The following is a 27,643-nucleotide window of genomic DNA, read 5'->3' on the forward strand; positions in this document are numbered from 1 at the left end:
AGTCCACAGCGAGTGGCCCTGAGAACCCAGGAGGAAGGGGACATGGCAAATCCTCGAGGCTGCCCTGCCCGTAATGGGAGCCTGATGGAGAAATGAAAGGGTCCTTTGCAGCCATTTGGGCTGGGATGCTGGCCGGGGCCTCAGCACCAGGAGGCCTTCTGGTGGTCGCATGCACGTCTTCCTCCAAGTGTTGAAAAGCAAAGGGATCTACACAGCAGAGCACCAGCCAGGGAAGGCAGGAATTCCGTGTGTGCTCACAGAAAACACGTAGGCACATACACCACACTCCAGCCCACCAGGCTAGGAACCGTGTCTCCCGGAAATAGCCTGGCCCTCAAGTTGCCTGTCGGCGGATACATCCCAGGGGCCCTCCCGTGGGTCCCCGTGACGGAGCCGGTCTGCAAGGGTGGGTACCTGAAGGGTGACGTTGAGGGGCTGGAAGTGACACGGCAGGTCCTCCAGCTGAATGAAGTTGGCCGCGGCCACAGACTCGCCGTACACAAAGGAGGTTGGAGACACGATTCTGAAAGAGGAAACCATGACATCCATCATCCCAGCCCGTGGTCACGCCGCCCAAGGTCACCCCTGTCTTGAGAACCCAGCCATCTGGCTCGGGAACCTGGCTGTCCCCGGTGCCTTCCAGCAATTGCTCTCCTTCTGGACTTGGCACTTCTCTCTCCCGTTCACGGACACGGCCAGACGTATGCTTTCTAAGCAGACGTTTCCAACAGTGACTTCTCACCGTAGGTCAAATCAACAAGCTGCATATGTACCTATGTCCTGCGATTATATTTCTAAAATGACAAGGAAGGCTCTGGTAGCTTTGACTTCAGGTTTAAAAAAACACACTGGATTACAAAATTATTCATGTTCTGTTTTGTCCCTGAAAAACTTCCTGTAAAGTGAGAAAGATCACAGCACGCTTTTAGAAAATAAACGTAAGTGAATTATAGATTTGGCATCCTAAACTCCACCCGGTGACAGATTCATTTAAAAAATGTAAATGTATCAACTATTCAAAATTATCAGAAATTCGGCCTTGAAAGTGGAGGCTGATCGATGGCAGCATTTTTCTTCCGATTTCTCACAGGGGCTGTGTGAGATGTGACGAAGCATGCAAGCTCAGTTTGCAGCATGCTTTCCACGCTGCCCGTATCAACACGTCTGAGATGAGACGGAGCCTAGAGTCACTCAAATTTCCAGACCAATAATGGGTTCTAGATGAGATTCTAGAAGCTGCTCACTGGCCTAAACACCAACAAGGTAAGATCTGGGGTACCAAGTCTGCATGGACAGCCATGCATCTATTTTCAACTTAAGTGTATTCCTTTAGAAATGTCTTATCGAATGGCAGGACTGGTTCCTGTGCTCGCCCTGTGTTGTGGTCCTGGAGGGATCAGAGGTTGACCCATGTGTTTAATCGATGGCTTCATCTGAGGCTGTTCGCCCCTCCCGGTGAGGCCGCCCAGGGCCCGACAGCAGGATCAGACAACAGGATCAAGGGAGCCAGTGTTTTCTCTGTGGTCCCCGGGGACAGGGCTGGGTTCAGGGCACATTCTCACTGTGCCTCTGATGAAACAAGTAAATAAACTACCTGGATAAACATAGAGCCGTTAACAAAGGCAAATCTACATACTAATGAGCAAATATATCCCACCAGTGCCTCAAGCCTGAAGCCCATGATGAAACGTGCCAGGAGCGAGGGCCTGCCCATTCCCAGGCACCCGGCAGCGTGTGCTATGGCAGTGATGGCTCCTTCTGCGCTGCATTAGCGTTTCTACTGCTGGCCACCGGGGCCCAGAGCACTTGAAAACTGAAAAGAGAGCAACTCTGGACCTCCAGAAGGTCAGCTTGCATTCGGGGCAAAGTTCCATGGATCCTCATTTGATCCAAACGGATTATGCAAATGCTTTCCCTACCATCCAAGAGGTTATGTGCTCTGTTACCTGAAGCCTGAAGCAGGAACTGGGTTCTCACTTTCCCAGGCCTCGGCTTTGGCTGGTAACTGACAGGGCTGTTTTGGGGCCGCAGGCCTGCTTTCCAGCAATGCCAGCAGCACACGGATGGCATGGACTTCCCCCGCCAGGGGGGTGGGCCCATCCTGAGGGTCCCCTGCCCACTCCAGACCAGCAGACATTGGGCAGAGCTGCCGGCTCGGCAGGAGGGGTTAACAGAGACACAAAGCCAGCACTACTGCGAGCCAGCCAGGCACTGGGACAGCACTGGCTGCAGCCTCTGGCTGGCCCCATAGCCGCTGGCTGAGATGTTAGTCCCAGGAACCACGCTGCCTGCTACCACGAGGCACTCTGGAGGGGTGGATGCTGGGATACTTGCATATAGAGGTGGACAGGACGTTCAAAGAAATGAAGGGCCTTAAACTTGTCATCAAGCTTCTTGCATTACCTACCGGGTGGGTGGGTAGGTGGTGGGGAAAGAGGGGAAAATGAGGAGGGGGAGGGCATGAATCCCCGGAGCTGAGCCTTCACCCTGCATTTCAGAGCGGGGGAGACTAGAGGTGGCGGGGCCACTGACTCCAGGCTACAGGTGCAAATTTAAGACAGGCACAGTGTCCCCTGCAGAGCACCTCTGTGATCTGGTCACCCAGGCCTGGGCTACTCACCCCGTGATGGACGTGTCCACTTCGTGCATCAGCGGCACCATCAGTGTGAGGGTGTTGTCGTGCAGGGACTCGGAGCGCTCCGTGTTGCCGCTGTGCGGGAAGAGCAGAGTGGACGTGGTCAGCACCGGGTCTCAGGCAGTAGCATCGTGTGCTCCGTAGCAGAGCTCAATCTACATCCCCCCAGGGCCGCTCTGCGCCTGATGCATCCTCAGCTCTGTTTCTGGGCCCTGTACAGAGCCACAGGGCACCCTATTGTCTCGGTTGTGTTCCCCTCACAAAGATGTGGGGAGCGGACCCCGGGAAACACGAGTGGAGAAGAGAGACAAGGCAGGGGAGGAAGACAATGAAGGCATGTGACCCAGGAGGTGAGGGCTGTGGGCAACTGGCTGGGTCTGGCTGGGGAACTCCGGGAGGCAGTCTTCCCAGCGGAGGGCAGGGAGCTGGGCCCTGGTCCTGCACTGACTCCTGAGACCGGCTGCTGCTGGGGGAGGGGGAGTGGGGCCATTAACTCCCTGGCACCTGCCCTGTGCACACAGGTGAGTGGGCTCCGGACAAAGGAAGCCTCAGGCAGGTAGCGGGAGCCAGGAGCATCTGAGTGCCGAGAGGTATGGATGGGCACTGGCACGTGAGTACTGCTATGGGTGCTTGTTCCAGGAATAGCGGACCAGCAAGATTAGGGCACCTCAGCCAGGAAGGGACGTGCCAGACTTCACAGCCATTTCCCATCTGGAGGCGGCGCCCTTTTTCCATGAACAGGCAAGCCCAGGAGAGGGGCCCCGACCAACCCCGTCACCAGCAATGGTCTGGGAGCTCCCGCTGTGGGCTTGAGGCTACAGTGTGTCCATAGACAGGCATCCCCTTTGGGGTGAGAGAGCACAGGACTGTGTTTCTTGTGAGGTCATCCTGGAAAGGCAAAAGCAAGGGAGCAGCAGCTGTGTGCTGCCGTGCCAGGGACTCCCCACTGGGACAGGTAAGGAGCAGAGAGACTGGGCAACGGGCCCCAGGGACCCATAGCAAACCAGGTCAGCCCGACTCTTTCCCAAGCAGGGCTTTTCCACTGGGGTCCCCTTGCCTGATCTTAGGGCTGGAGGTTTGGGGGGAGAAAGGGGAAGAAGGAAGAGGAGGAAAAGATGAGAGAAGACCTAGTTCCTCTTTACTATTTAATTAAATCTCAAATATGAATCTCGATGATTATTCCAGGGAAGTGACCGTCTTGGTCAAAGGCATGGCTGTTGGGTGCATGTCGCTGGACCCGGCATTTACAGTTATTTCTATCACATGGCGTGAATACGGGGCTCCGGCAGCAAGCCAAGTTCACCCTCCAGGGTGGACATGAGTCTCCCAGACCCGCTGAGGTTCGTGCACCTCTCCCATCACACCGTTCCCTGCCCATGTACAGAGTTCCCGCCTCCCCTCCCCCTCCCCCCTGCCCTCCCGCTCCCCCACTGCCTTCCTCTCCCACCCAGCAAGTGCTGAATGCAACACTACTTAAATAGCGCTCACATCCCCTCTCCCTCTCTCCCCTATTGTTCTGAAACAATGAGCTCCGGACCCTGACCCCAGACTCCTCATCTGTCTTCCGCCTATGGGGTGACACCCATCGCTCAGAGGGCAGCCACCACCCTTTGCAAACGCAGCAGCAGGTGCCTCACTTCCTTGCCCTTCCTTCCAGGGGCAATGAAAGCCGGAGGATCACTGCTATGGGCAGACCAGAGAGGAGACCCGCAGGCACGGATGGGGTGGCAACCCTGGGCCTGACCCTCCTCCCCCCAGCATCCTGCCAGGTCTGCGGAATCAGTTCCTGCTGGAAGCGCCACCCCTTGCCCTGCCATTTGTCCAGCCACCTGTGGCCGCTGGCAGCTCCGGCCCAGCAGTGTCGTCTGTCATCAGGGGCTGCTCCAGACGGAGCTAAGTTGACAAGTTGAGATAAAGAGGCCAGACATCAAAAGACTTCCAATCATCCTGCAAGCGCATGACTTGGGACGCTTCCCCGCGGCCGGCAAAGCGCGGCTGCTGAGAGGGGAGCTCTTGAGAAACTGTTTACTCTCAACATTGTGTCCTCCTGAATCCACACGTGGGCAAGAGGCCTTCAAAGGGTGGTGACGGGAAGAAGGCGGGATCCTAGCTTTCAAGATAAGGAGCTTTAAGGAGCATTCCGCCAGGGCAGGAAGTGGAGGGCTGTGGGTGCCCTCGGGGGCAGTCAGACCAGATCGGCACCAAAGTCTGGAAATATTCGGCTGTGTCCATAACAGATAATACAGCTTCCTTAACAGTTGTGATTCAAAGAATTAGGAGATCTGATCTTTAATAGTTAAGCTACCAATGCTAGGGGGTCTCCCCATGCTATACAGAAGGAGGTGTTCTTGAATTTAGTAAGTTGTTAGCGCTGTATGTGGTAAACAGTAGCTTAATATTTGGTAAATATTTGCTTGATAGACATCTGCCGAGTGAAAAGGCGTCCCAGAGGGCAGACTCAGCAGCAGAAGCGGAAGGTGTCTCTGGCTGCCTATAGGCTGAGGTTGGGCTAGGTTTTCCCTTTCCCAAAGGGTAAGAGTCAGCTTTGAAGACCTGCAGAGCCCAGAGAGCACTCACAGCACCTGTTACCCTAGGCCTTGCCTGTCCCACAAGCCCTGCTGTGAGCCTGGAGGCTCAGAAGCTGCCCAGGAAAAGGGGAGAGGGCCAGCAAGAGCAAGATGGTGCCCCCAAGGCAAGTGTCCCTCCACACTGTTGTCATGGATTTGGGAACTTGCTTGGAGACCTGAAGTGCCTGCAGGACTTTGCATCACCCAAGAGTGACCTGAGAATGCATAGGACCCTCCTAGATGTCCTCCAAGGACAGGGAACGAGAGACAGGGTAGCTGTGCAAGCAGAACTAGACAAGAACCCCTCCTGCCCTTCCCCCCCCGCCCAGATCTGGTTCCACCAGCGCTTTGGGGCTTCATCACAGCATAACCATTTCCTCCTCTTCCTCAGCATCCTGGGCATCATTGCAGCATGGCCAGAACTTCGTCTTTTCGGGTTCCAGCAGTACTTACCTTTGGAAAACAAAGTTGAAATCCCTCTTACCTCTGAGCAGTAATGATGAAGCTGAGAACTTCTTCTTCTCCAGACAGATGGCTCGTATCAAAGATGACGCTGAATTCATACTAGAAGAGAGGCAGTTGGCATCAGCAGGCATTCCAAACTGAACTGTTAGCTACAACCTTCCCCACTTATGGCCCCTGGAAACTCAAGCTTTATTTGCATGCATATATATTTTATTAATGTTTTTATTTATTTTAGAGAGAGAGGGAAGGAGGGAAAGAGAAAGAGAGAGAGAGAGAGAAGAGAGAGAGAGAGAGAGAGAGAGAGAGAGAGAGAGAGAGAGATAAGAGAGAAACAGCGATCGGTTGCTTCCCATACCCACCCCAACCAGGGGTTGAACTCACAACTTGGGTATGTGCCCTGACCGGGAATCAAACCAGTAATCTTTCAGTACATTGGACAATGCTCAACCAACTGAGCCACACTGGCCAGGGTTGTATGCATATCTTTTTGATCATCAGCTTGAGACACAGCTTTAACAGTAAAAACCACTCTGCCAAGAGGCACACGGTCCCTTTCAACAACGGAGATTCTCTTTAGGAAGTGATATGTTTGTCTCTTAAACCAGGACTTTCTAAATTTCACTCACACACCATGTTCCCAATTTTTGGCCACATCTGCATACCCTATCACCTGTGATATTTACTTCATATTTTTATTACCTCACCCACTTTGTCTAAAGACTATTTTAAAAGGAAAATGTATACCACGACCACAGACGGGAATCCAAGATCACTTGCCCGAAAGAGAAGGTAGTCATCAAATAGGTGTAATGAAAACAAAGCAATGCTGACTTTTGTTGCCTGGTGAAGGCTCCGAGGCTAAGGTCTACTCTATTTTGGTAGAGGGAGATAAATAAATAAATGCTCTTATTTACAGATAAATAAATGGTGCTAAAGATATGTTACACTATTGTAGACCTTATCCTGGATGTGGTTAGAATTGAAAAAGTGTTGAAAAGTTAATAAACTTTCTCACTGTAAGAGTCCATGTTGTTTAGTGCTATGTCCATATATCACCTAAAATCATCTCATGTACCTCCAGTGGTGAGCATCCTGTGATTTGGGGAACACTGCCCTAAGCACATGTTTTTCACAATCTATCTATCTATCTATCTATGTATATATACACACGCACATGCACACACACACACATGCACATACATTACACACACACATATGTATATATCAGGCATGTGTAGAAATGTGGGAGGAACCCTTGGGTTGGGGTTAGAGAACCAGGCTCTATCACAAACTGATCATGTGATCATCGCCAAGACACTTAACCTATTTGCATTTCAATAAAAAGAAGAGGGTGGACAAAATGATTCTTAAATTCCTTTTAAGCTCTGTGAGTCTATGACCTATTTAGTATCTAAATGGTTAGGTTCCTTGATGACTAATTCTAGGCTATGGTCTAACATTGCAAGACTGGGCTCAACCTGTGGGTCGCGACCATCGGAAAACACATATAGCATATCAGATATTTACATTACGATTCATAACAGTAGCAAAATTACAGTTATGAAGTAGCAACGAAAATAATTGTATGGTTGGGGGTCACCACAACATGAGGAACTGTATTAAAGAGTCTCAGCATTAGGAAGGTTGAGAACCACTAGTAACTAAACTGAACGCTGCCTGAAGGGACCGGACCTGGACGGGTACATGGGACCATCATCTACAGTGGCCACTGAGCATCCCTATCTAGACAGACATTTCTGTTGCCGTGGGACTTGTCAGCTGACAGGGGTCAGGACAGGAAGCAAAGCTGGACGACACAAAGGAAGGAAAGTCAAGGGTCTCGTCCCAGCAAAGAGTCAGAACTGGCAGGAGATGTGAACACACTGGACATCAAGGTGAGGTGAGAAGCAAAAGACCTGGGCAAGAAGCCAAAATCAGAGACGGAGGCCTGGGAGAACAGGTCAGAGTAAGCCGGCCGTGCAGTCATGATGCCTGGCTGGTGGCCTGGAGCCCAGTGACCACAGGGTCTGGGGGAGCAGGAAGGGCAAGCCAGGCTGTGGACAGAGGGGGCCCGTGTCCCTGCCGAGTCACTTCTTGAGCTTTTTCCAGGGACTTTCCCCCAGATCCCTGACTCTATGTTTACTGTTGCCACAGGTCTTAACCTCTGTATGTGGGGGGATGGCAGTGCATCCCCACGTAGGGAAAAAAGTCAATATTCCAACGTTCATACATCTGTTGGTTTCATGACTATTTTGAAAATTAATGAGTTTTGACAAAATGTAATGCCCCAGCTTTCCATAGTGCCTTGTTTTCATTTTTATGATGACCTTCTTTTTATGGCAAGTGATCCTGGGTCTACTTGTGACAGAGATACCAATTCTCCTTTAAAAGTAATCTTTAGACTAAAATTAGGAAGGCACACCTTCGGTTTGATTTGGGACGTAGACTGAATTTCATAATACAATGGCAACTGTGAAGAATCTTTCAATTGTCTTTTTTCTGTTGCTCAATAGATTTCCATTAAATTTGTGAGTGATGTGCCACATACATTACTCTCAGACATTGGGCCATTATATTGATTTCCACGGTTCAGGGTATTCCTTCCTCATCCGACTTGGAGTCTAACAGAACCTGGCCTCTATTCTTCCAGCTACTAGTAACCCCTTTTCTAAGGCCAGCCACCTTCACATTTCCCTCCTCCTGGGATGCATGTGGGCAGCTGAGAAAGAGAACCAGAAAAAGGCTCAGCAACCACGGATGTATTGGTAAGAGCTACAGACCTTTGGGGCAGGTTCTTTCAATGAGGCTGATGGGTTCAATGATTTTTAAGAAATAAGCAAATCTTTCTCACTAGAACATTTCCAAAATTGGTTTACTAAACAGCTACCATGTACTGGGGCCAGAAAGTCTTAGGAATTAAAATGATTTGATTCTATGACATAGGTAGGAGAGAAGGGTCAAGCTTTCATTTATTCTAGGGGGGGGAAAGGTAGACAAAGGAAGATGACCTTTTCTTCAAATCACAGCAGGAAACATAGCTTCCATTTTGTAAGGCAGACCTGGTCTTTTAAATTCTAGTTTTGTCTCCAAAAATTGCATCTTCTACGTACGCCTTTCTGCATCTCCTTATAATGATGGCTCATGTGAGAATGCCCCGTGAGTGTCTGAATATGCTGTGCCATGGTATTGCTTGAGCTTAGAAAATGCGGCTCCTTATAAATATCCAAAAGGCTGTCATTTCTTTCACTTAAAAAAGTGAAGTGCAATACAATTATTTATGTTTTAAGCATTTTAAGAAGTCTCTTAAGAAAACTGTGAGGGCCCAGGGGGGTCAGGACTGTGGGTCACTAGGCCAGACCACCCACATCGTCTCCTATGTTGCCTCTGGGACTCAAAGTGGCGTGCAATGTCCCAGAAAAAAAATCATTTCAAGGAGGCCAACCAGATGCTGCCTGCCAAACTGCTAAGACCATGCTGTGTCTCTCACATTTGGGGCATATCATGTGGGTCAAAGAGAAAGACCATGTGACCATGGCCCCTCTGGAGTAGACTGCCATGGACAAGAGGGTTACCATACCCCAGCTCCCGCAGGAGGAAACCCCGGAGGAGGCAGCTGGCAGAGTCGGGGGCTGGTGGGAGGGTCTTGGGGCTGCTCCCAAGGAAGTGCCCCTCTCCGCCCCTTACCTTCGACTTGGACCTCATGAAAGGGAATCCCACGCTGCATTTGAGGAAGTCCGATTCCAGCAGTTCACAGGAAATGCCCATTTCCTCCTGAAAGAGAGAAAAACACCAACAGATGGGCCGGCTGCACAAGACAGATGTGGACATGGCCTCAGGGAGGCAGATGGAGACTTCGGCAGACACGGTCCATCTTTAGTTCCCAGACAACAGCCATTGTGGGCTGTGGGGGGACGAGGAGCCGCTGACCAGCACGAGTCCCAGGCCTCTTCTGGTGCCCACCCTTCCGCTGGTTCCCTGGGAAGGCAGGTGCAGGGGACAGAACCACTCTTCATTCTCTGCTAACACATGGGCTCTGAACCCCCGTGCTCTCCTGGGACACGGGATGGGGCCACATGTGAGCGGGACACCTCCTCTGCTTTGGATGAAAAGGCAGCCCCGTTGTCTTTCTGGCCCCTTTCTCCTAAACCCACGCCCTAATCCCGCCTTTCAAGACCTTGCTGGTGTAGAAAAGTCAAACTCTAAGAAAATGACACCCACGAAAATACAGGGATTCTTTCAACAGCCAGAGAAGTGAGGAGGGCTGACCTGGTCCCCTACAAGCCTCCCCGGGGTGGGTCAAGGGCAAGGACAGGTTAGCCCAACTGCCATGGACTCTTCATGTGGCGGCCGGAGAACCAGGGGAGGGCGCAGGGAGCCGCTTTTCCCACCGGAACACATGGTTTCCAACCAAGGCCAGAGGAAAGCCAGAAGGCTCTCTATACCCTCCCTGCTTCTCCAGGTCACTGCAGCAAATCAGGACTTCCAAGGGGAGTTGGTATGTTTGTAGATTTTGGAGAAGGGGAGGCACAAGGCGGAACTAGCACTTGCTGAGGGTCCAGAAGCCGGACACTGAAATTCAATGGGGCCGTGTGACCTCACCAAGGTCATGCTAAAACCTGTCTCCTTCCCTGTTCCACACAATGGAACCAATGGACAAAAGGAACCAATGGACAAAAGGAACCAATGGACAAAGGAACCAATCCCTGTGGATCCAGCTCTGAAATGCCCGTGCTTCCTGCTCCAGTTTCCCAGACCCGCCTCCTCAGCTCAGACCAGCTGTTCCAGGCCTTTAGACAAGTACGACCAACATTTCCTGTTGTGTCCAATCAGGGGGAAAAAGTGAGCACTTACTATAATAGACCTATTCAGTTATAAATAATAAATCTATACTACCATACTTACATAGCAGGAACATTATCAAACACACAAAAAGTACAAATGCTAAAAGATAACCAATCCATGGGCTTAGAAGTCAAGATAGCAACCGGGGAGGCAGTAAGTGGAAGGGGCTGCGTGGGTACTGGGAATATTCTTGGGTGTGATCCTTGTGAAATTCGATGAGCTGGGCACTTAATGATTTGTGTAATTTGTCAAACAGCAACAAAACTTAAAAAAAAATAGCAACAAAACAAAAATCCCTCCAAAATACAGTGAAGTGAAAAACAGGAGACACAGAAATAGCAAAGGCAACTCTATCTCTTTAGCGTCCAATCTTGGGGATTACCGACGTCGGGGATTATACGTTTTCTAATGGCTCTCAGGGACCTTGGCGAGCATTTCTCCCACGGAATCGGGACCCCGTACGTTAGAATCCGCTTGGGAGCATCTTAAAAAACACAGATTCCCGGGCTCATTCCAGTCGCCTCTGCGTGGAAAACTGAGTAGATTCCGAGACAGTGGGGCCTGGGAAAAGCATGTTCCATGAACGCTAAGTGATAACGTGGGTGAGCCTGCTGCACGGGTGCCTGGGAGCCACTGCCACGGGCTTTCCTTTCGTTGGTCCATCCTACCGGCTGCTCGAGGGGCCTTCTTAAAACATGCCTCTCTCCACTGCAAACAGAATGGAGCTTAAACCCATTTGGACCCATATTCCTGTCACTGTCCCCCTGCCCCAGGGAGCTCCTACATTGCTGTTCTACAAACACCTGACCCGGCCGGGACCATTTCCACACTCTGTGGAGGCTGTTCCTCAGCCCTATTCCAAGGTTTTCTTCATCCGTCCTGGCCCCCAAACACTCGGGGTGGTGGGTTCACATGCAGAATATGGTTACGGCGCAGGGTTCAGCATGGGCCCTGAGCGTCCCTGGGGAGCTGAGTCATCCTATCCGCTACCAGGATCCTGACGGATGTCAGTCCTTGAACTTGAAGAGCTCGGGGACTAGAAGGGGACGTCCTCCCAGCAGAGAAGCAGACATTTACATGGCAGTGCGCGGGGCTGCCCTCGGAACCCAGGGGATGTGTGTTGGCATTTTCAATAAGAAAAACCAGAGAGTAATTTCTCAAATGTTGTCTCAAGACCTGCATATCCCAAAGATGGGTCTGATGGTTCCCTGTGGGTGGCCTTTGGTCACCATCCTCTTCCTCATGCTCCTCACCCCAGAAGCAGTGCCCACAACGGGCCCAACTAAAAGCTCCTCTAAATTCCAGCTAATGGGCTTGTGGGCCGCAGAGGCAGCAAGCCCAGTCCAGGGTGACCTTCGCTCTCGGTTTCCCTGGGACAGTCCTGGTTCATGTCTGTCATCTGGGTGTAATTACTCTCCAGAGCGTCCCGGCATAAATATAAATTACGTGATTATTCAACCCCTCCAGACGCCTTCTGTGACGCTCCAGCACTTGCCAGGAGAGAGGTTTTCAATGTAAGTCGAAGGCCTGTGTGCTCTTGACGATGTGCTGCCCCGAAGACGTCTTCATCGTGTGCATGTGTGTGTGAAGGAGTGACTGTGCCTCCAAACATTTGACGGGAACTTGACGGGACCTTGCTTTGCTTAGCTTTGCCTGAGGCGGCTCCGGATTAGTCAAGAGCTGCTGAATGACCTCATTCCTGCTAATTCCAAAATACGAGAAATAACCGTTAAACCAGCATTGACTGTACTAGTCCAAGTCTCTCTTCCTCGCAGTCTAATAGAAATTACAAAATTTTAGATGGATCTTGGTGGCGATGAGCAGAAAGGGCGAAAAGCAAAGACATCTCTAGGAACGAGCGCGCTCAGCTGCTGGCTCCTGCCCCTGGATGAGGTTGCAGACTGGTTGGCATGGAGCACCCTCCTGCCACCTGTCAGCGCCAGTCCAGCGCCCTGTGGCTACCGGAGCCGCCCTGACCAAAAGGCTCTTTCATTCTAAGCCCTGCTCTCCGACTACAGTTCTGTCTGGGAGCTTATGACACCCTCCCCCACAAGCATTCTGCAGCCTCTGACTGACACGGTGCAAAAGGCCGCCCCTCCGCCTCCAGGTGGGACCAGCTGTGTCGTGCAACTCATGATCCAGAGTCCCTGCGGGAACTGGCCAGGCAGACTCCGGCCGGCCAAGCGTACAGACCCGTTTGGCTCCTTCCTCCACCCTGCCCTTTGCCCGTTATTTCTCTTCTCCCAAGAGCATTACCCCAATAAATCTCCGGCAGGAATCCCCATCTCAGGTTCCGCCTCTGATGAATCTGACCTCAGAGAATACACGTTACAGACGCAGCTTGGGAATGAGAGCCACTGGAACGCGCTGGGCATGTGCTACCAGGTGGGGAGAGGCGACGCTCACCTGCTAAGATCGCTCGTTTAAATCCATACTAGCCAAGAGGAAACTTTTTAAAAATATATATATTTTAAAAGGAGAGGGATAGAGAGGTAGAAACATCGATGAGAGAGAAACACCATGGATCAGCTGCCTCCTGCATACCCCCTACTGGGAATGTGCCCGCAACCAAGGTACATGCCCTTGACTGGAATTGAACCTGGGACCCCTCAGTCCGCAGGCCGACGCTCTATCCACTGAGCCAAACCGGTCAGGGCAAGAGAAGACTTTCTTAATTGTCTCTTATAAAACCTGTATGGCTTCCCCATCAGGGGAGCTCTTGCCCTCGAAGAAGCATCTGCATCCCTTTTGTTCTGGTTTCAGATCAGGCCCAGGTATAACCTTAAATACCAGGGTCGGGAAGGAGCCATGTACCCCACTGGTAGTCAGGTGGGCACGCTGTAAATTTTGTAATTTCTATTAGACTGCGAGGAAGAGAGACTTGGACTAGTACAGTCAATGCTGGTTTAAAGGTTATTTCTCGTATTTTGGAATTAGAGAGACCCAGAGAAGCTTTAAAAAAATGAGTCTGGGAGAAGTGACAAAACTCAGCTGTCCCCCTGCTTTGGGGGTTGTGTCTTACCTCTGCCAGGCACCTGGTGCCCTCCAGGAGGTATATGGGGGTGATCCAGGGACCAGGCTTCTCCTTGGCTCTGGTGCCTGCCATGTCCCTGGAGAACTTGACTTTAGCGCTGTTGTAAAACTCAGGATTACAGCTCTCAGCCGTCGGGAATGCGGGCCAGTGAACGAGCTGTCTCTCCTGTGTCCCTGCCTGCCAGCCAGTGTAGACATCTGATCACCCAATTCACGTACAGGGCAAATGTACCACCGAATAAAACTACACCCTTGCTGAAAAAGACCCAGGCTTCCATGAAATCAATGAACTTCGTGTTGGAAAACTGGTAAGCCTGGCTCTGGCAGCGATGGGTCAGTTACCTGCTGGAGAAACCACAAATTCCCCCGGATGGTAACTCAGTAAGCTGCTTCCGAAGATGAGGATTTAAATAAAAGTATCCAGGGAGCCCTTGGGCAAACCCTACCATTGTAAAGAAGACCTTTCTGTGACTGTGCTTAAAAAAAGGCAAACTATAAAGCCAAGAAAATACTACTTTATGACACAGGAGGGATGTTCACCTCCACACACTGCCCATCCAGCACGCAGTGCCTTCTTTTGTTTCAGAAATGGACGCACTGGTATTTTACAGACGCTAATAAAGCAAGTGAGCACTGGCTGTGGGTCAAAGATACCCTTGACAGTTATAATCACAATGTTACAAAAGCTGTTAAATGGAGGATAATATAAACTTATCTTCACAATTTTTAGTTTCATTTTTCAAGGAAAGTTCCAATCAAAACTTAAAAAAATTTTTTACTATGCAATTTTGGACGCTATTTTAAGAAGAGTCACAGAACCAGGTTTTTCCTCATTCCCACTTTTCTTTGGCTAACAAGGACATCCAGTACTGTACATGGCCATCAGGGTTTCTCCCTGGAGATTATGTGATTCAATTTAAAAAAAAAATTTTTTTTTCCAGCTTTTAACCAACACACATTACTCTCAGGATCCGGAAACCACCAATTAATATTTTTTATTATTTATTTATTTAAATATGTTTTCACTGACTTCAGAGAGGAAGGGAGAGGGAAAGAGATAGAAACGTCAATGATGAGAGAGAATCATTGATCAGCTGCCTCCTGCACGGCCCACACTGGGGATGGAGCCCGCAATGGGGGCACGTGCCCCCGAACCATGACCTCCTGGTTCATCGGTCGACACTCAACCACTGAGCCACGCCAGCTGGGCCCAATGAGCATTTTTAGGACATAATAATGGAAGGTTTGGTTTGGGCACCTCTGTTTTCTCAGCGCCTGACATTGAGCTGGGCGCTGAGGAGACCCCGAGTTTGCATTGATTACATGGCCGGGCCTTGGCTCATCAGGGATTCAGATGAAGGGACGGCAGGAAGCAGCTCACTGGCTGGTCTGCCTGGCATGGCAGCTGCTTGCCTTGGCACAGCCCCTCTCTTTTCCAGACATACCTGTCTCGGCCCCAGGAGCGCGGCCAGTGCAGCCGAGCTCCAGCCCTGTGTGCAGCGTGCGGTGGTTGGCAGGAAGGATCAGATAATGAGGCTGGGGGGCCTCCGTGGCTCTTGGGCTCCTGCCTCCCCATTGCACAGCCTTTGGTCTCACTGTGGAGCGGGGCTTTATCTGACCACCAACGCACTGCTCTTTGGGGAGCAGCAAAGTCTGGTGCCGGGCTTATGCTGAGCGCCAGGGCGCGTCTGAAATTTGATTTCCCATTTTCCACTTCCCACACGTGTTTGTCAAACTGAAGATGACCCCGATGGCCCCATGTCTGTCTGCCCGGGTGATGCTCCTCTAAGACCCTCCCTCCCCCGCCTCTCCCCCAGGCCCTCCAGGTGGCCCCTGGGAGCTGGTCAGAGATGCCTCCGTGTTAAGTCAGTTAAAAGAGAATCCAGCTGAGTTCTGGAAGCATTTTATGCCAGATTCCGTAATCGACTGAGGAGTCAGAGGTAAGCAGGGGCTCCCAACGCCCTGGCCCAGTGAGTTAACTCCTAGGAGAAACTTCATTGGCCCGACTGAGCGGTGAGTCAGCCTGAGCCTCACTAGAATCAACAGTCCTGTTCTCAGAGGGGAGTCCTCTGGGACCAGGCCCGCGCAGTCCTACCCGGGAGGAAAAGCACACGAGCTCGCAGCATAGAAAGTGCACGCACTCTGGCATTAGTGTCGCAACTTTTAAAAAAAAAATGTGTGTTTTTTCTTTAAATTGATTTTAGAGAGATAAAAAGGGAGAGGGAGGGAGAGAGAAACATCGATGTGAGAGGGAAACATCGATCGGTTGCCTGCTGTATGTGCCCCTACTCAGAAGGGAAGCGGAACACACAGAAGTTGTGTCACTTGCCCGGGGTTGCCTATCCGGCAATCGGAGAGTGGGTCAGAGGGGTTGGGGGGGGGGGGGGGGAGAGAAACACCAAACAAGGAACAACCGGGTCCCCTGGAACCCGCGGAAGTGAGACTGACCAGGTGGGTAGCATAGACCCCATGAACCCGGAGCACACAGACTCCAGCACGGATGCCAAGGACGGCTGGTGGCCTGGCATGGCTGGGCCACGGTTACAGACCTTCTGCCGGGTAGGCGCTGGCAAGTGCACAGTCCGGGGAGCCAGAGGTGACAATCCAGCCGCGTGGGGGATGAGGAGAATGTGGAGGATGTGGAGGAGCGGGGCGGAGAAAGCGCTACAGAGCAGGTTCTTTTTCTAAAGTTTGTCAAAACCGCCATTGGGAGGCAAAGGCCCAGACTATTCTGGGTGTGTTCCTTCCAAGCTTGAAAAGGTGAAGCAAGCAGGAGTGAAAACGAGCGTTGGGGAGAGAGAAACCACATCATTGTTAAAGCAAACTTCCCTCCAAAGCCCAGCATTAGAAGCGAGAGAGTGCCCTTCAGTTATTTAATTTTTTAAAAATCTATATTGCTGAAAGTATGATGTCGCCCTTTCTCTTCCATGGACTTCTTCTAACCCTAGGCCTTCACCACCCTATTGTCTGTGTCCACGGGTTATGCATCTATGCACACAAGTTCTTTGGCAGATCTCTTCCCACCCAGCCACCCTCCCCCGCCTTCCCTCTGAGGTTTGAAAGTCTGTTCCCTGCTTCTATGCCTCTGAGAGAGTGCATTTTAAACAGCCAAGGTCAACCACAGGCGGGGGGGCGGGGGGGGGGGGGCACTGGGGAGCAGGAATCTGATCCAGGTGGGGACAGGGGACTTTTCCCAAACAGCCCTCTTGACTCTAGAAAAAGTGCTTTGAAAGCTTGGAAATAGGTGAAAATAATCTTCTACTTTAAAAACCAATACGAAGCAGGGGCGACTTGAATCCACTGTCTTATTCCTGTAACACACCTCTCCCTGGCGCACCTCCTCAACCCTGCTTAGAGCGCGTCTTCACATTGTCCCGAAGTGAAATAAAACAGATAGAAACACCTTCCCAAATGCTGGTGTGCGCCCCCTTCGGGACCACAGGGATGTGAACTTGAGGATCTACACAAACAAATAAATAAAAACCAACCAACCAGCCCGAACCAAGGAGCCCAAAGGGAAGAGCCCGGCAAGCCCTGCCTTCCTTCTAAGGCCCGAGTAGTGGATTTTCACCCGGGAAGCTTTGCCTCCTGTGACACGGAGACAACTAACTTATTTTTAGATTTAAAAAGAAGGTTTCTCTTCTAAAAGAGTGTGTTTCCCAGAGCCTGCAAATTCTTGATCAACAAACGAAGAGTCCAAAGTTGAATTCCATCTCATGAATCCAATTATTTTGGTTTTCGATCACGCTTTTCCTTTGCCCTACAGGCCGGACTGAAGAGAATAAGGCGGGGACCTCCCCTGAAATGACTGGAAAGAATGTACCGTCATGGCATCAGGACAATTCACCAGTGGTGTCTGGACGCAAAGTTGTGTGGGAGTCAAGTGTCTGAGGGGCCGGTATGAAGTCTTGGCCAGGAATCTCGACACTAGAAATGTACTCACAGTGGAGAGTCCCATCCCATCTCGAAACCCACTCAGACCCCTGCCCACTCAAAACCCACTTGTGAACAGTCTTGCTGCCGTCACTGAAGCTCGGCCCTTGGTCCCATAGCACCAGCACCGCCTGGGAGCTTGCATCGATGCAGATGCTCAGAGCCTGTGTTTTAACAAGAGCTCCAGGTAACCCCTGCGAAACGACCACGTGAGAAGCGCTGCTCTCCATCACGGAGCCCACACACACAGGTAACCTGACGTCAACCATGGAGACCACCTCCCTCACGCCCTCCGCCCTGCAGGAAACTATGTCCCCTGCTGATGCTCCCTGGGCTCGTGTCTATTGAGGGCAGACTCTTCTGGAGGTGGAGACGCGCCCGTTCACTTGATCCTTCTGTGGGCAGACAGACTCTGAGACGAGAATTGGGGTGCAAGTAGTTTGTTTGGAAGGTGATCTCAGGGAGTGGGGATGTGCACCGCTAACTGGGGAGAAAGGTGGGCACTGCCCTTCAATTCCCCCCTCTCCTTGGTCGAGAGGTATCGGGGGACATCGACTACCCGGTGCTTCCAGTCCCCTCGGTGCTCGAATGCAGCTAAGCACTCAAGAAAGCCAGAGATGCAGGCAGAGAGGCAGGCAGGGCTCCGCCTGCAGAGGAGCTGCCACAGGTGGTTGCCAGGGAGGGTGGAGGGAGCACAGGGCATCGACAGCAGCTTCCCCGTCCGTCCTTTCCCCTCTGCACAAGCAGCGGGTGGCAAAGCTGTGGACTGAGAACGGAGGTTGGAGGCAGCTACCCATGGACCTCCCCAACCCCTCACCCCGGCTGCGGAGGAAGACCCCTCTCCTGGGTGCGGCACGCCTGGAGCGCGTCTCCACTGCGCACGCTGTGGGCTCACGGTGCCCATCTCAGTGGGTGGCTGCACCTACTCTCTTCTCTCCAGTTGGCACACCCACATCTTAGGACTCTCCTGAAAGAACCCATGTCCTCTTTTAGCAGAGCCCCGCCCTCCCGCCCTCCTCTCTCTCTCCGTGCTGCCACAATGGTCACTCCCACCGCCTCCTGCCCAGACCAGCGCGGGACAGCCTCTGGTGAAAGCCCTGCTCGCGGCTGTCCCGCACTCTGTGCTACAGGCTGCCCAGGTGAATCTCAACACACCAGGCAAGTCCTCACGTAATGTCGTCCACTTGGAGCGAAACAACAGAACAAAACCTACTGTAACACGCTAACTGATATAAACAAGAGTTCAGTTCCTAAACTCTCATCGAGATAACGAAATGTTGAGTGAGGTGACGTGATTGAAGGATCTGTTGTACTTTGTTCATTTTTGCCCCAAAGCCTTAAAGGTTATTAACAACCAGGACCCTTATGAGCACTTCCACCACCTGGGAGCCAGGGATGCCTTGCACAGCTTAGCAGGCTGTTCCCTGCAGGAGACCTGGCTGAGGGGGAGAAGGGGCTGAAACCAATCCAGCCCAGGCAGCTCTCGCCAAGCCCGGCACCTGGCAGAAGGCTCTGGACCACCAGAGGGGGCACTTCGCTCCAATTTGTATAATGGTGCCAGGAGGACTACGGAGGCTCTGCGGGAAGTTCTGTTAAAAGGACCCAGATGGAAGCCCCACTGTGGACCCACTGAATCAAAGCACACAGCTCGGGCCAGCATTTGCTGAAAGCTCCCTGGGTGGTTTCCAAGTTACGAACCCTTCAACGTGAGGCTGCATTAAAATCCTGTCTAGAGGGGCACATCGAACGCTCCATCCTCCATCCTCAGGGGCAGAAGCTGGGCCAGGAAACATGGATGTGGTATCACCTGAGGCAGGTGCTCTGCACCGGCCTTTGATGCACGGGTCCCAAAGGGCTAGGGCAGTCACTGTCGTTTGGAGACTAAGAGACTGAGCCAGGCCGGTGTGGCTCAGTGGTTGAGCGTTGACCTATGAACCAAGAGGTCACGGTTCAATTCCCGGTCAGGGCACATGCCTGGATGGAAGGCTCGATCCCCAGTGGCGGAGGGTGTGTGTGTATATACAGGAGGCAGCTGATCAATTGATGTTTCTTTTTTAAAAAAGTATATTTTTATTGATTTCAGAGAGGAAAGGAGAGAGAACTAGAAACATCAATAATGAGAGAGAATCATTGATTGGCTGCCTCCTGCATGCCCCATACTGGGGATCGAGCTTGCAACCCAGGTATATGCCCTTGACCGGAATCGAACCTGGAACCCTTCAGTCCAGAGGCCAATGCTCTATCCACTGAGCCAAACCAGTTAGAGCTCATCATTGATGTTTCTATCTCTCTCTCTCCCTCTCCTTTCCTCTCTGAAATCAATAAAAATACATTTTAAAAAAGAAGAGATTAAGACCCAGAGGGTATAAGCAGTGCCTTCCTGGGGCCCTAACTTGGGTGAGGGCAGAATACCTGTCACTTTGCCTCTCCCGGCCTTTGAGTCGAAGACTGGAGCCTGCAGACGGTGCCTGCCCGCCATGCCCGGGGCAGGGGCAGGGGCAGAGAGATGGACTCCGGGGAGCAGGGCCAGCTCCAGCGCGGGTGCCCCTCCAGCTGCCGCGGAGGAAGCGCATCCATCCATTCGGCAAGTGTTTCTTATTTTGCCTCAAATGGAAAACAGCTTCTATGGAATACTTCTTATGTATGAGACACGTATGTTTTCTGTTACGCATTACATTCCTGTGCTCCTTCCCTCGGTTAATAATTGTTTATTGAGCAGCCTCGATGGGCCACATGCCTCTCTATAGAGTCCCTGCTGTCTCCAAGGGGGTGACAGCCTGGGAGCGGGAGGACCAGGCTGCTTGAAGCAGGACTCCTCTACGTACACTCCTGTGTGATGAGTGAGTGGGCGAGGCGCGCGAAGGGTTGGAACCCACGTCCCTTTACAATAGAGGCCTGGCTTCCCACCGGCCTCCCCGCCGTGAGTCCCATGTCACAACTCATGAGCATCACTCATGTGTCACCTTTCCTTGTAATTGGCTAAAAAAAAAATAATTACCAAGTTCTTTAAATGATGGGATCTAAGACTGGACGGAGCGAGTGATGTATCAGATTCACACTGGTGCTGACTTTGGTGGGAAAACCGAGTTCATCATTCGAACACCTAGGTCAAAAGCAATGACTAATGACAACATCAAAATACCATTCGGGACACAGCAAGATCTAGCTGAGGGTCCTCTCGTGCAGATCAGTATCTAGCTGATTCAAAGGCTGAGCCCAGGCCCCTGTGGCGAGCGCAGGAGCTGTGCTCAGTTATTATTTTATTCAACAGATACGACAGCACGAATCTCACGGGCCAGGCTTGGACATCTGGCATCTCCCTGTCGCAAGCAAGCTCTTCTGTTAAATACCAGGCCTAGAGGGACTGCCCTGTAGCCGATCTCACAGAGAAACATGTCCCAGCGAGGGCTCAAGCTTTAGGCACCGGGTGAGGAGGACAGACAGGGAGCACCAGCTGGTGCTGAGGACCCTCAGACTGCGCACACAGCAAGCGGCAGCCTGACACCGAGACCCTGGGGGTCGGTACACAACTAGCACTGCTGCACGTCAGCCTCGCAGCCCTCGAGCCCGAAGGACCCGCTGAGGTAACTCCAGGCTAAAGGCACGTGTCCCTTTTGTATTTTCAAGAAGAGTCTAGGGCAGGGGTAGGCAAATTTTTTGACTCGAGGGCCACAATGGGTTCTTAAACTGGACCGGAGGGCCGGAACAAAAGCATGGATGGAGTGTTTGTGTGAACTAATATAAATTCAAAGTAAACATCATTACATAAAAGGGTACGGTATTTTTTTTTTTTTTTTTTTTTAGTTTTATTCATTTCAAACCGACTGGATCCGGCCTGCGGGCCGTAGTTTGCCCACGGCTGGTCTAGGGAGATGGGCTCGGCGCTCTGGGATTACCCTTGGTTTTCTGCATATTCAGTTCCTGTATTTTCCGTGAACTGGCCCGTTGCTGAAAACGACTTACATACACCCAGAGTTGCTTCTGGTTGTTTGAGCAGTTAGGCTTTAAGTTCGATCTCGAGAGAGAGTGGTTTGTGAAAACTGTGATTTTTTTTTTCATGGTTCTTTACCAAAAGCTGCAGGTCCATAAGATTGCTAAGCTCCGTCTGTTTGCTCTGAACTCGGTTTGGAATATACCGGATTTATGACTGTGTCAGCTGCTGGCTCGGTTGTGGGGGAGAATGGACTGATTTATTCCTTCCCAGGCCCCGACCCTGCAGAAGTCATCCATTGGTCAGCAGTTTCTGCGTCTCCATCTGTCATTTTCTAGGTGTCTCTCCCTCACAGGACATTGCTGTTCATTGTTTTTTCTCCCTTTGAATGTGTTTTCACTTCTCTTGCTTTCCATATGTTGTTTTTTTTTTCGTGTGTGTGTGATTTTTAATATATATTTTATTGATTTCAGAGAGGAAGGGAGAGGGGGAAATAGAAACATCAATGATGAGAGAGAATCCTTGATCGGCTGCCTCTTGCCCGCCCCCCACTGTGGATCGAGCCCGCAACCCGGGCATGTGCCCTGACCAGGAATGGAGCCATGACTTCCGGGTTCATAGGTTGGTGCTCAACCACTGAGCCACCCACACTGGCTGGGCTTGTGAGTTTTTTAAACAATGTTATTAACTACTAGAGGCCCGGTGCACGACATTCGTGTACTCTGTGTGTGTGTGTGTGTGTGTGTGTTTGTGTGTGTGTGGGGTCCCTGGTGGTTTCTGCCAGGAACACTTCCTAGTGTCCCTTTCACATGATGTCTCACTCAGGCTTTCATTCTAGGCAACTCAGACTGAGACAGTGGGAAGAGACCATCAGAGAAATACCAGCTTCCCTCCTCTCTCCATGCCTCGGGTAGGGGGATGCCGACCGGGCCTCCACCTTGGCTTCCGCGGGAGAATTCCAGTTTTGAGCAAATTGAACCTCTCATCCTCGCTGGCGCCATGCGGGGCAGAGCTGCTTCCGGGCACTGCCCCTTCCAAGCAAACCTGGATCTTCTGAAGCAAAGAACTCCACCCCCAGCCTTAAGGATGCAGCTCGAGGGCTGAGCAGCCTCCGTGACTGACATATTGATTTCCATCCACTTAAGGGCCTCTCCAACATGGGCTCATTTAATTATCGTTCCTAAGCGTTTCCTCTCGGTCCACTTTGGGGAGTCGCCGCCCGCACGGTCCACGCCAGGCTCCAGGCAGGGGCTCTGAACAAAGGTTGAAGCCACTGTCCACTCTGCAGAGCTTCCCAGGGGAGGAACTGGACCCGGGAGGGAGACGTCCTGACTTGTGACTGACTGCACAGTGGTGTTTATCAAACTGACTTGGGTTCAGATCTTGGTTCCCTCACGTACCAGGTACCTCCCTGTAAACACAGACTAATTCCCACCCCACGGCCTTGCTCTACGGATTGAGTTACTGTGGTGGCAGCCATGGTGGTGGCTGTTGCTATCAGGCTCTACACAGCCACTTCTCCAGCACTTCCTGTGCTCTGCCCCCTACAGTTGCTGGCAAGTCCTCAGGCAGTTCCCAGCCACCCCCAGAATAAGGCCTTCACCTGGCCGGGCTGCCTGAAAACAGAGGGCAGAGCTATGTGTGTTGAACGCTGACCACGTGGCAGGCACGGCTCTAAGACTTTGTGAGGGGGAACCGATGCATGCTCCTAGGGGGTAAGTAGGAGGTCATCTGGCCAGCGAGGGTGAAGGGCCACACAGCAGCTCCACGGTAGAGCTGGAACTGCGTCTGGCAGTCTAACCTCAGGGCCCACACTGCCTGAGACACCAGTCTGCAAAGGGGCCCTCAGGGTGAGCGCTGCACAGGTCGTCCTGCCTTTGCTCTGCCCATAACCTGCCACTAGCTCAGCGGTTCCCAAACTCGGCCGTGCCCCAGAGCCGGCTGGGACTCACCCCCAGGGTGTCTGATTCAGAGGTGTGGGGAGGGGCCGTGAGTGTGCCCCTCTAATCGGGTCGAGGGCGATGTGGATGCTGGTGTCAGGAGACCGCACTTGGAGGGGCGCTGATCTAGATGCTCCGAACACGGTCCCCGGGCAGAACCCACGATGGAGGACAGCCTTACAGAGAGAGGACTCGGTCAGCTGCGCCAGTGGCCACCTGAGCGGCCCCTTCCAGGGATGCCGGGAAGTCTGCAGGGCTCTGTGCTGACATATGGGGGCCTTTCACAGGCCACCCACTGTCCCCGGGACACCCCAATGTCACCTTCCTCCAGGTTGCCTCCCATATCCCGCTAAACACTTTATGACGGCGCTGTCCTGAGGACATGCTGAGGAGGAACTGCAGGTGGAGGCGGGGACGGATGAACGTGTCCAGGGTGCCTGCTCATGTCCAGGGTGCCTGCTCATGTCCAGGGTGCCTTCTCTTGAAGCGCCATTCAGTCCTGAGCTGAGTATCACATACAGTTGAGGAGAGCGAGGCCCCGGGCTAAAGTGGGATCAACCCCAGGCCAGTTCGGCCCCACCGTCCCTGCACTTCCTCTACCCCACGCTGCGTCCCTGCGACCACCTGGCTGGTGGGCATCCTGCTTCAGACACACCCCGGCGGGCTGCAGAGGGAGGCCTGTGTCCCAGGTGGGGCCCCTGCGGGGAAGGTAACGCTTCACATGTTAAATCCAGCGGGTGGGTTTCCAACCAGAAAAAGAAAACGCAGACGGCGCCTCATCTGCCCGAGGATGCGCGGTTTGCGCTTCGCCCCGACAGATAGAGACAGAAGTGTGCCCACAGCGGAGTGGCCCCGAAGCGGCAGGAGGCCCGTGCCTCCCGAGCAGCTGCTCCTTTGTGAAGACCGCTCAACGGGCTTTTCATAAAGAGCAGAGAGTTTGCTTTGGCGCGAGGTTCAGATTTCCTGCCCCGTTCAATGACCTCACGAGGGGGTGTGGGAGCCCCCGCGCCCCTCCCCGGTGCCAACAATCTCGGTTTCACAGCTCGCTTTCTGCTTGTTTGGCGAGGGAGCTCGTTTCTTGTCTTCTTAATTTGAGGCCCTCCTCCCGCCTCCTCCGGTGGCTCTATCCCCTCCTTTGTATTTGGAGACCAAAGGCCGTCCCTTCAGTTAGAACCTTCTAGAAGGGCGGCTGTGGAGGAGAGAGGCCTCTCTGTCATGAGCACCAATTCTGCATCTCTTCAGCAGATGAAGTTGTTTTTTTTTTTATTATTGATTTTTTTTTTTTTTGAGAGAGAGAGAGAGAGAGAGAGGAAGGGAAAGGCATATAGAGATAGAAACATTGATGAGAGAGAGACATCCTCGATCGGCTGCCTCCTGCATGCTGCCACAGGGGATTGAGCCTGCAACCCGGGCATGTGCCCTGACCGGGAATCGAACCAGTGACCTCTTGATTCCTGGGTTGATGCTCAACCACTGAGCCACATCGACTGGGCTGAATTTTGTTTATTTTTAATCCTCATGCAAGGATATTCTCTCCATTGCTTTGAGAAAGTGAAAGGGAGGGAGGGAGGATGGGGGGAGAGAGAAACATCGATTTCAGAGAGATACACTGATTGGCTGCCTTCCGCACATGCCCGGACTGATGCCGAGGCTCTAACCTGCAACCCAGGTACATGCCCTTGACTGGGAATCAAACCTTTTGGCGCATGGGCCGATGCTCTAACCACTTAGCAACACCACCAGGGCTTCAGGATGAATTTTTAACTGCTGATCAATGACACACGGGAAAAGAATTCTGGGTTTCAATCTTAACAACGAGGCAGCATGAAGAGGGGAAAGGAAATGTCACTTGAACTTTGACCCAACCCAAGCTCCCCTTGTGTCTGTTGCCCGGGGCTGAGTTCTTCCCGGGGTTTCTGAGAAGGGGTTTTCCTAACTAGAAATTCTGTCTCCTCCAGTCAGCGGGCCATCATCCCACGCCACTCTCTCCAGTCACTTCCAGAGCCACGGGCCAAGTCCCGGAGATTTAAGTGGACACTTACCGTGGACACTGGGCTCTCAGAGGTCAGGCTGGGTGGGCACAACCTCTGCCGTCATCACCACGAGCCGGGCAGGGGGAGTGGGGCCCAGGTTCCCCGCTCCTGTCAGCTGTGACCCTGGCCATGCTGCTGGCCGGGTCAAAGCCCAGTTCCCGCCTCGGGAGGACAATGCCACAGAGGACCTTTGTTTCTTGTCACCCACATCCACCGGTTCTCCGATGACCCGCCACCACCACAAATCTCCGTGTGTGTGGGGGGGAACTCCTCCCCACTCTCAGCCCGAGGATGGCACTCCACCAGACTTTCCCCTAAGACAGCGGTTCTCAACCTTCTGGCCCTTTCAATACAGTTCCTCATGGTGTGACCCAACCATAAAATTATTTTCGTTGCTACTTCACAACTGTAATGTTGCGACTGTTATGAATCGTCATGTAAATATCTGATATGCAGGATGGTCTTAGGCGACCCCTGTGAGAGGGTCGTTCGACTGCCAAAGGTTGAGAACCGCTGCCCTAAGAGGTGGGGCAGGGGACCCAGGCTTCAGCCAGTTAGACCAACGAGACTCAGTGACACTTTTGCAAGGGCTTCTGTGAAATGAGATTACGGACAGCCATTCTGTAACCCTGAGGGGACAGCCTGTCTGAAGACGGAGCCAGAACAAGGAGGAGAAGCTGACAGATGGAGCTGACACTGTGACAACGTTCTGAGGCCCCATGGCAAGCCGTGGCCGAAGCCAACCCCAGGTCTGTCCAGTTTGCAAAGCAATAAAGTGAAATTCCCTTTTCAGCCTCGCCAATTTGGGCTGAGTTCTCCGTTGCTTGCCACCAAAAGCAATCAAATACGATACAAATCAAGAAAGATACAAACACCTGTCTCCTAGTGTTCTGAGGAGCACATTACATAAAAGTCCGTGGCAGAACCTCTCAGCAGGTGGGCCGGGAACAGCTCCCGGGACAGGCCTCTGTTCTGGGGCCCAGTTCCCCTGAGGGGCAGGGGGACGCAGCCATGATGGCTCCAAGCACCCATGGGGGTTTGGAGTGTCTCATCAGGAGGTTTTGGGAGGATACGCATGAAAGTCTAACCCAGTGGTTCTCAACCTTCCTAATGCCTCAATCCTTTAATACCGTTCCTCATGTGGTGGTGACCCCCAATTTCATTGTTACAAATTGAACATAAGTAAAGCATAGTGATTAATCACAAAAACAATATGTAATTATATATGTGCTTTCCGATGGTCTTAGGCGACCCCTGTGAAAGGGTCGTTCGACCCCCAAAAGGGTCGCAACCCACAGGTTGAGAACCGCTGGCTAACCCAAACGGAGGCGACATTTTGGCCACCTGGACCCGAGGACCGCCTTGCGTCTGAAGAAGCCTCAGAGCAGATCTGATTTCCTCGGCCCTCAGTTGTAGAGGTGACTCCGTTCACCCACGTCTGGAAGGGGTGCTCAGGCTACCGAACATTTGGGAACGCCGCTGCTGGGCCTCGGAGGGCCAAGAGTTCGTCCTGATTTTAACATGTGCCAAGTGCCGTGGCAGGCACTTCCCACACAGTCCCTGACTCACAAGTCTGCAACATCATCCTGAGTAGCTACAGTGGCTGTCAACCATGGCCACTGATTATTTGACTCTCTTCCCTGCAAAAGGTGGGGCCTAGCCCCCCTCCCCTTGCCTGTGGGCCGGACTTAGTGAAGCGTGGCAGAAACGATGCTCTGTGACTTCCGAGAGAAGGCCAGAAACAGGCGAGCCTCTGCCTAGTTCTCGCTCTTGGCTGGTTCACACGGGGAAAGTCAGCCGCCATGTTGTGAGGACACTCAAGCCACCTGCTGGAGGCGCCTATGTAGTAAGCGCCACTTCCTCCCTGCAGGATCCTCAAATTCAGGACACAGAGGGAAGATACTGCTGTTCCCAGTACATTCTCCATCCCTCCCTGTGTCCACACCTCTTTGCCGTTTGACCGTGCCTCCCATCACAAGGCGGATTTCATTTTTCCACCTTGAATCTGGGCAGGACCCGTGACTTGCTCGACAGAATGCGGCAGAAGTGATGCCGTGCCTGTTCCAACTCTCGTCTCTAGAGGCCCTGGAACTTCTGTTTGCTCTCCTGAAACCCTGCCGGAGCCACGGGGGCCTGGGCTGGCCTGCTGGAGGGTGAGCACCACTGCTGCTACCTCTGCCCCAGACGGCAGCTGGGCCCCAGCTGACCTGCCAGCTCACCACAGACGCCTGACGAGGTCAGCCAAGGGCAGCCGAGCCGGGCCC

At 52.4% G+C, this 27,643-nt stretch overlaps 1 protein-coding gene across 1 annotated transcript in view; it reads right to left on the reverse strand.

Moving 5' to 3' along the window:
* The window catches only part of ITGA9 (integrin subunit alpha 9), a 264,746-nt gene that overhangs the window by 53,627 nt on the left and 183,476 nt on the right, over window positions 1-27,643 (reverse strand). Inside the window, exons 19-22 of the mRNA XM_070391612.1 lie at window positions 9,352-9,438; window positions 5,687-5,766; window positions 2,621-2,710; window positions 415-523 (exon numbers count right to left, since the gene is read on the reverse strand). Coding sequence (XP_070247713.1) covers window positions 415-523; window positions 2,621-2,710; window positions 5,687-5,766; window positions 9,352-9,438 — 366 coding nt within the window. The remainder of the gene's footprint in view (window positions 1-414; window positions 524-2,620; window positions 2,711-5,686; window positions 5,767-9,351; window positions 9,439-27,643) is intronic.

The sequence above is a fragment of the Myotis yumanensis genome, unplaced genomic scaffold (assembly GCF_028538775.1).
Source record: "Myotis yumanensis isolate MYYU_CA2020_CCGP unplaced genomic scaffold, mMyoYum1.0.hap1 SCAF_14, whole genome shotgun sequence".
Taxonomy (NCBI): Eukaryota; Metazoa; Chordata; class Mammalia; order Chiroptera; family Vespertilionidae; genus Myotis; species Myotis yumanensis.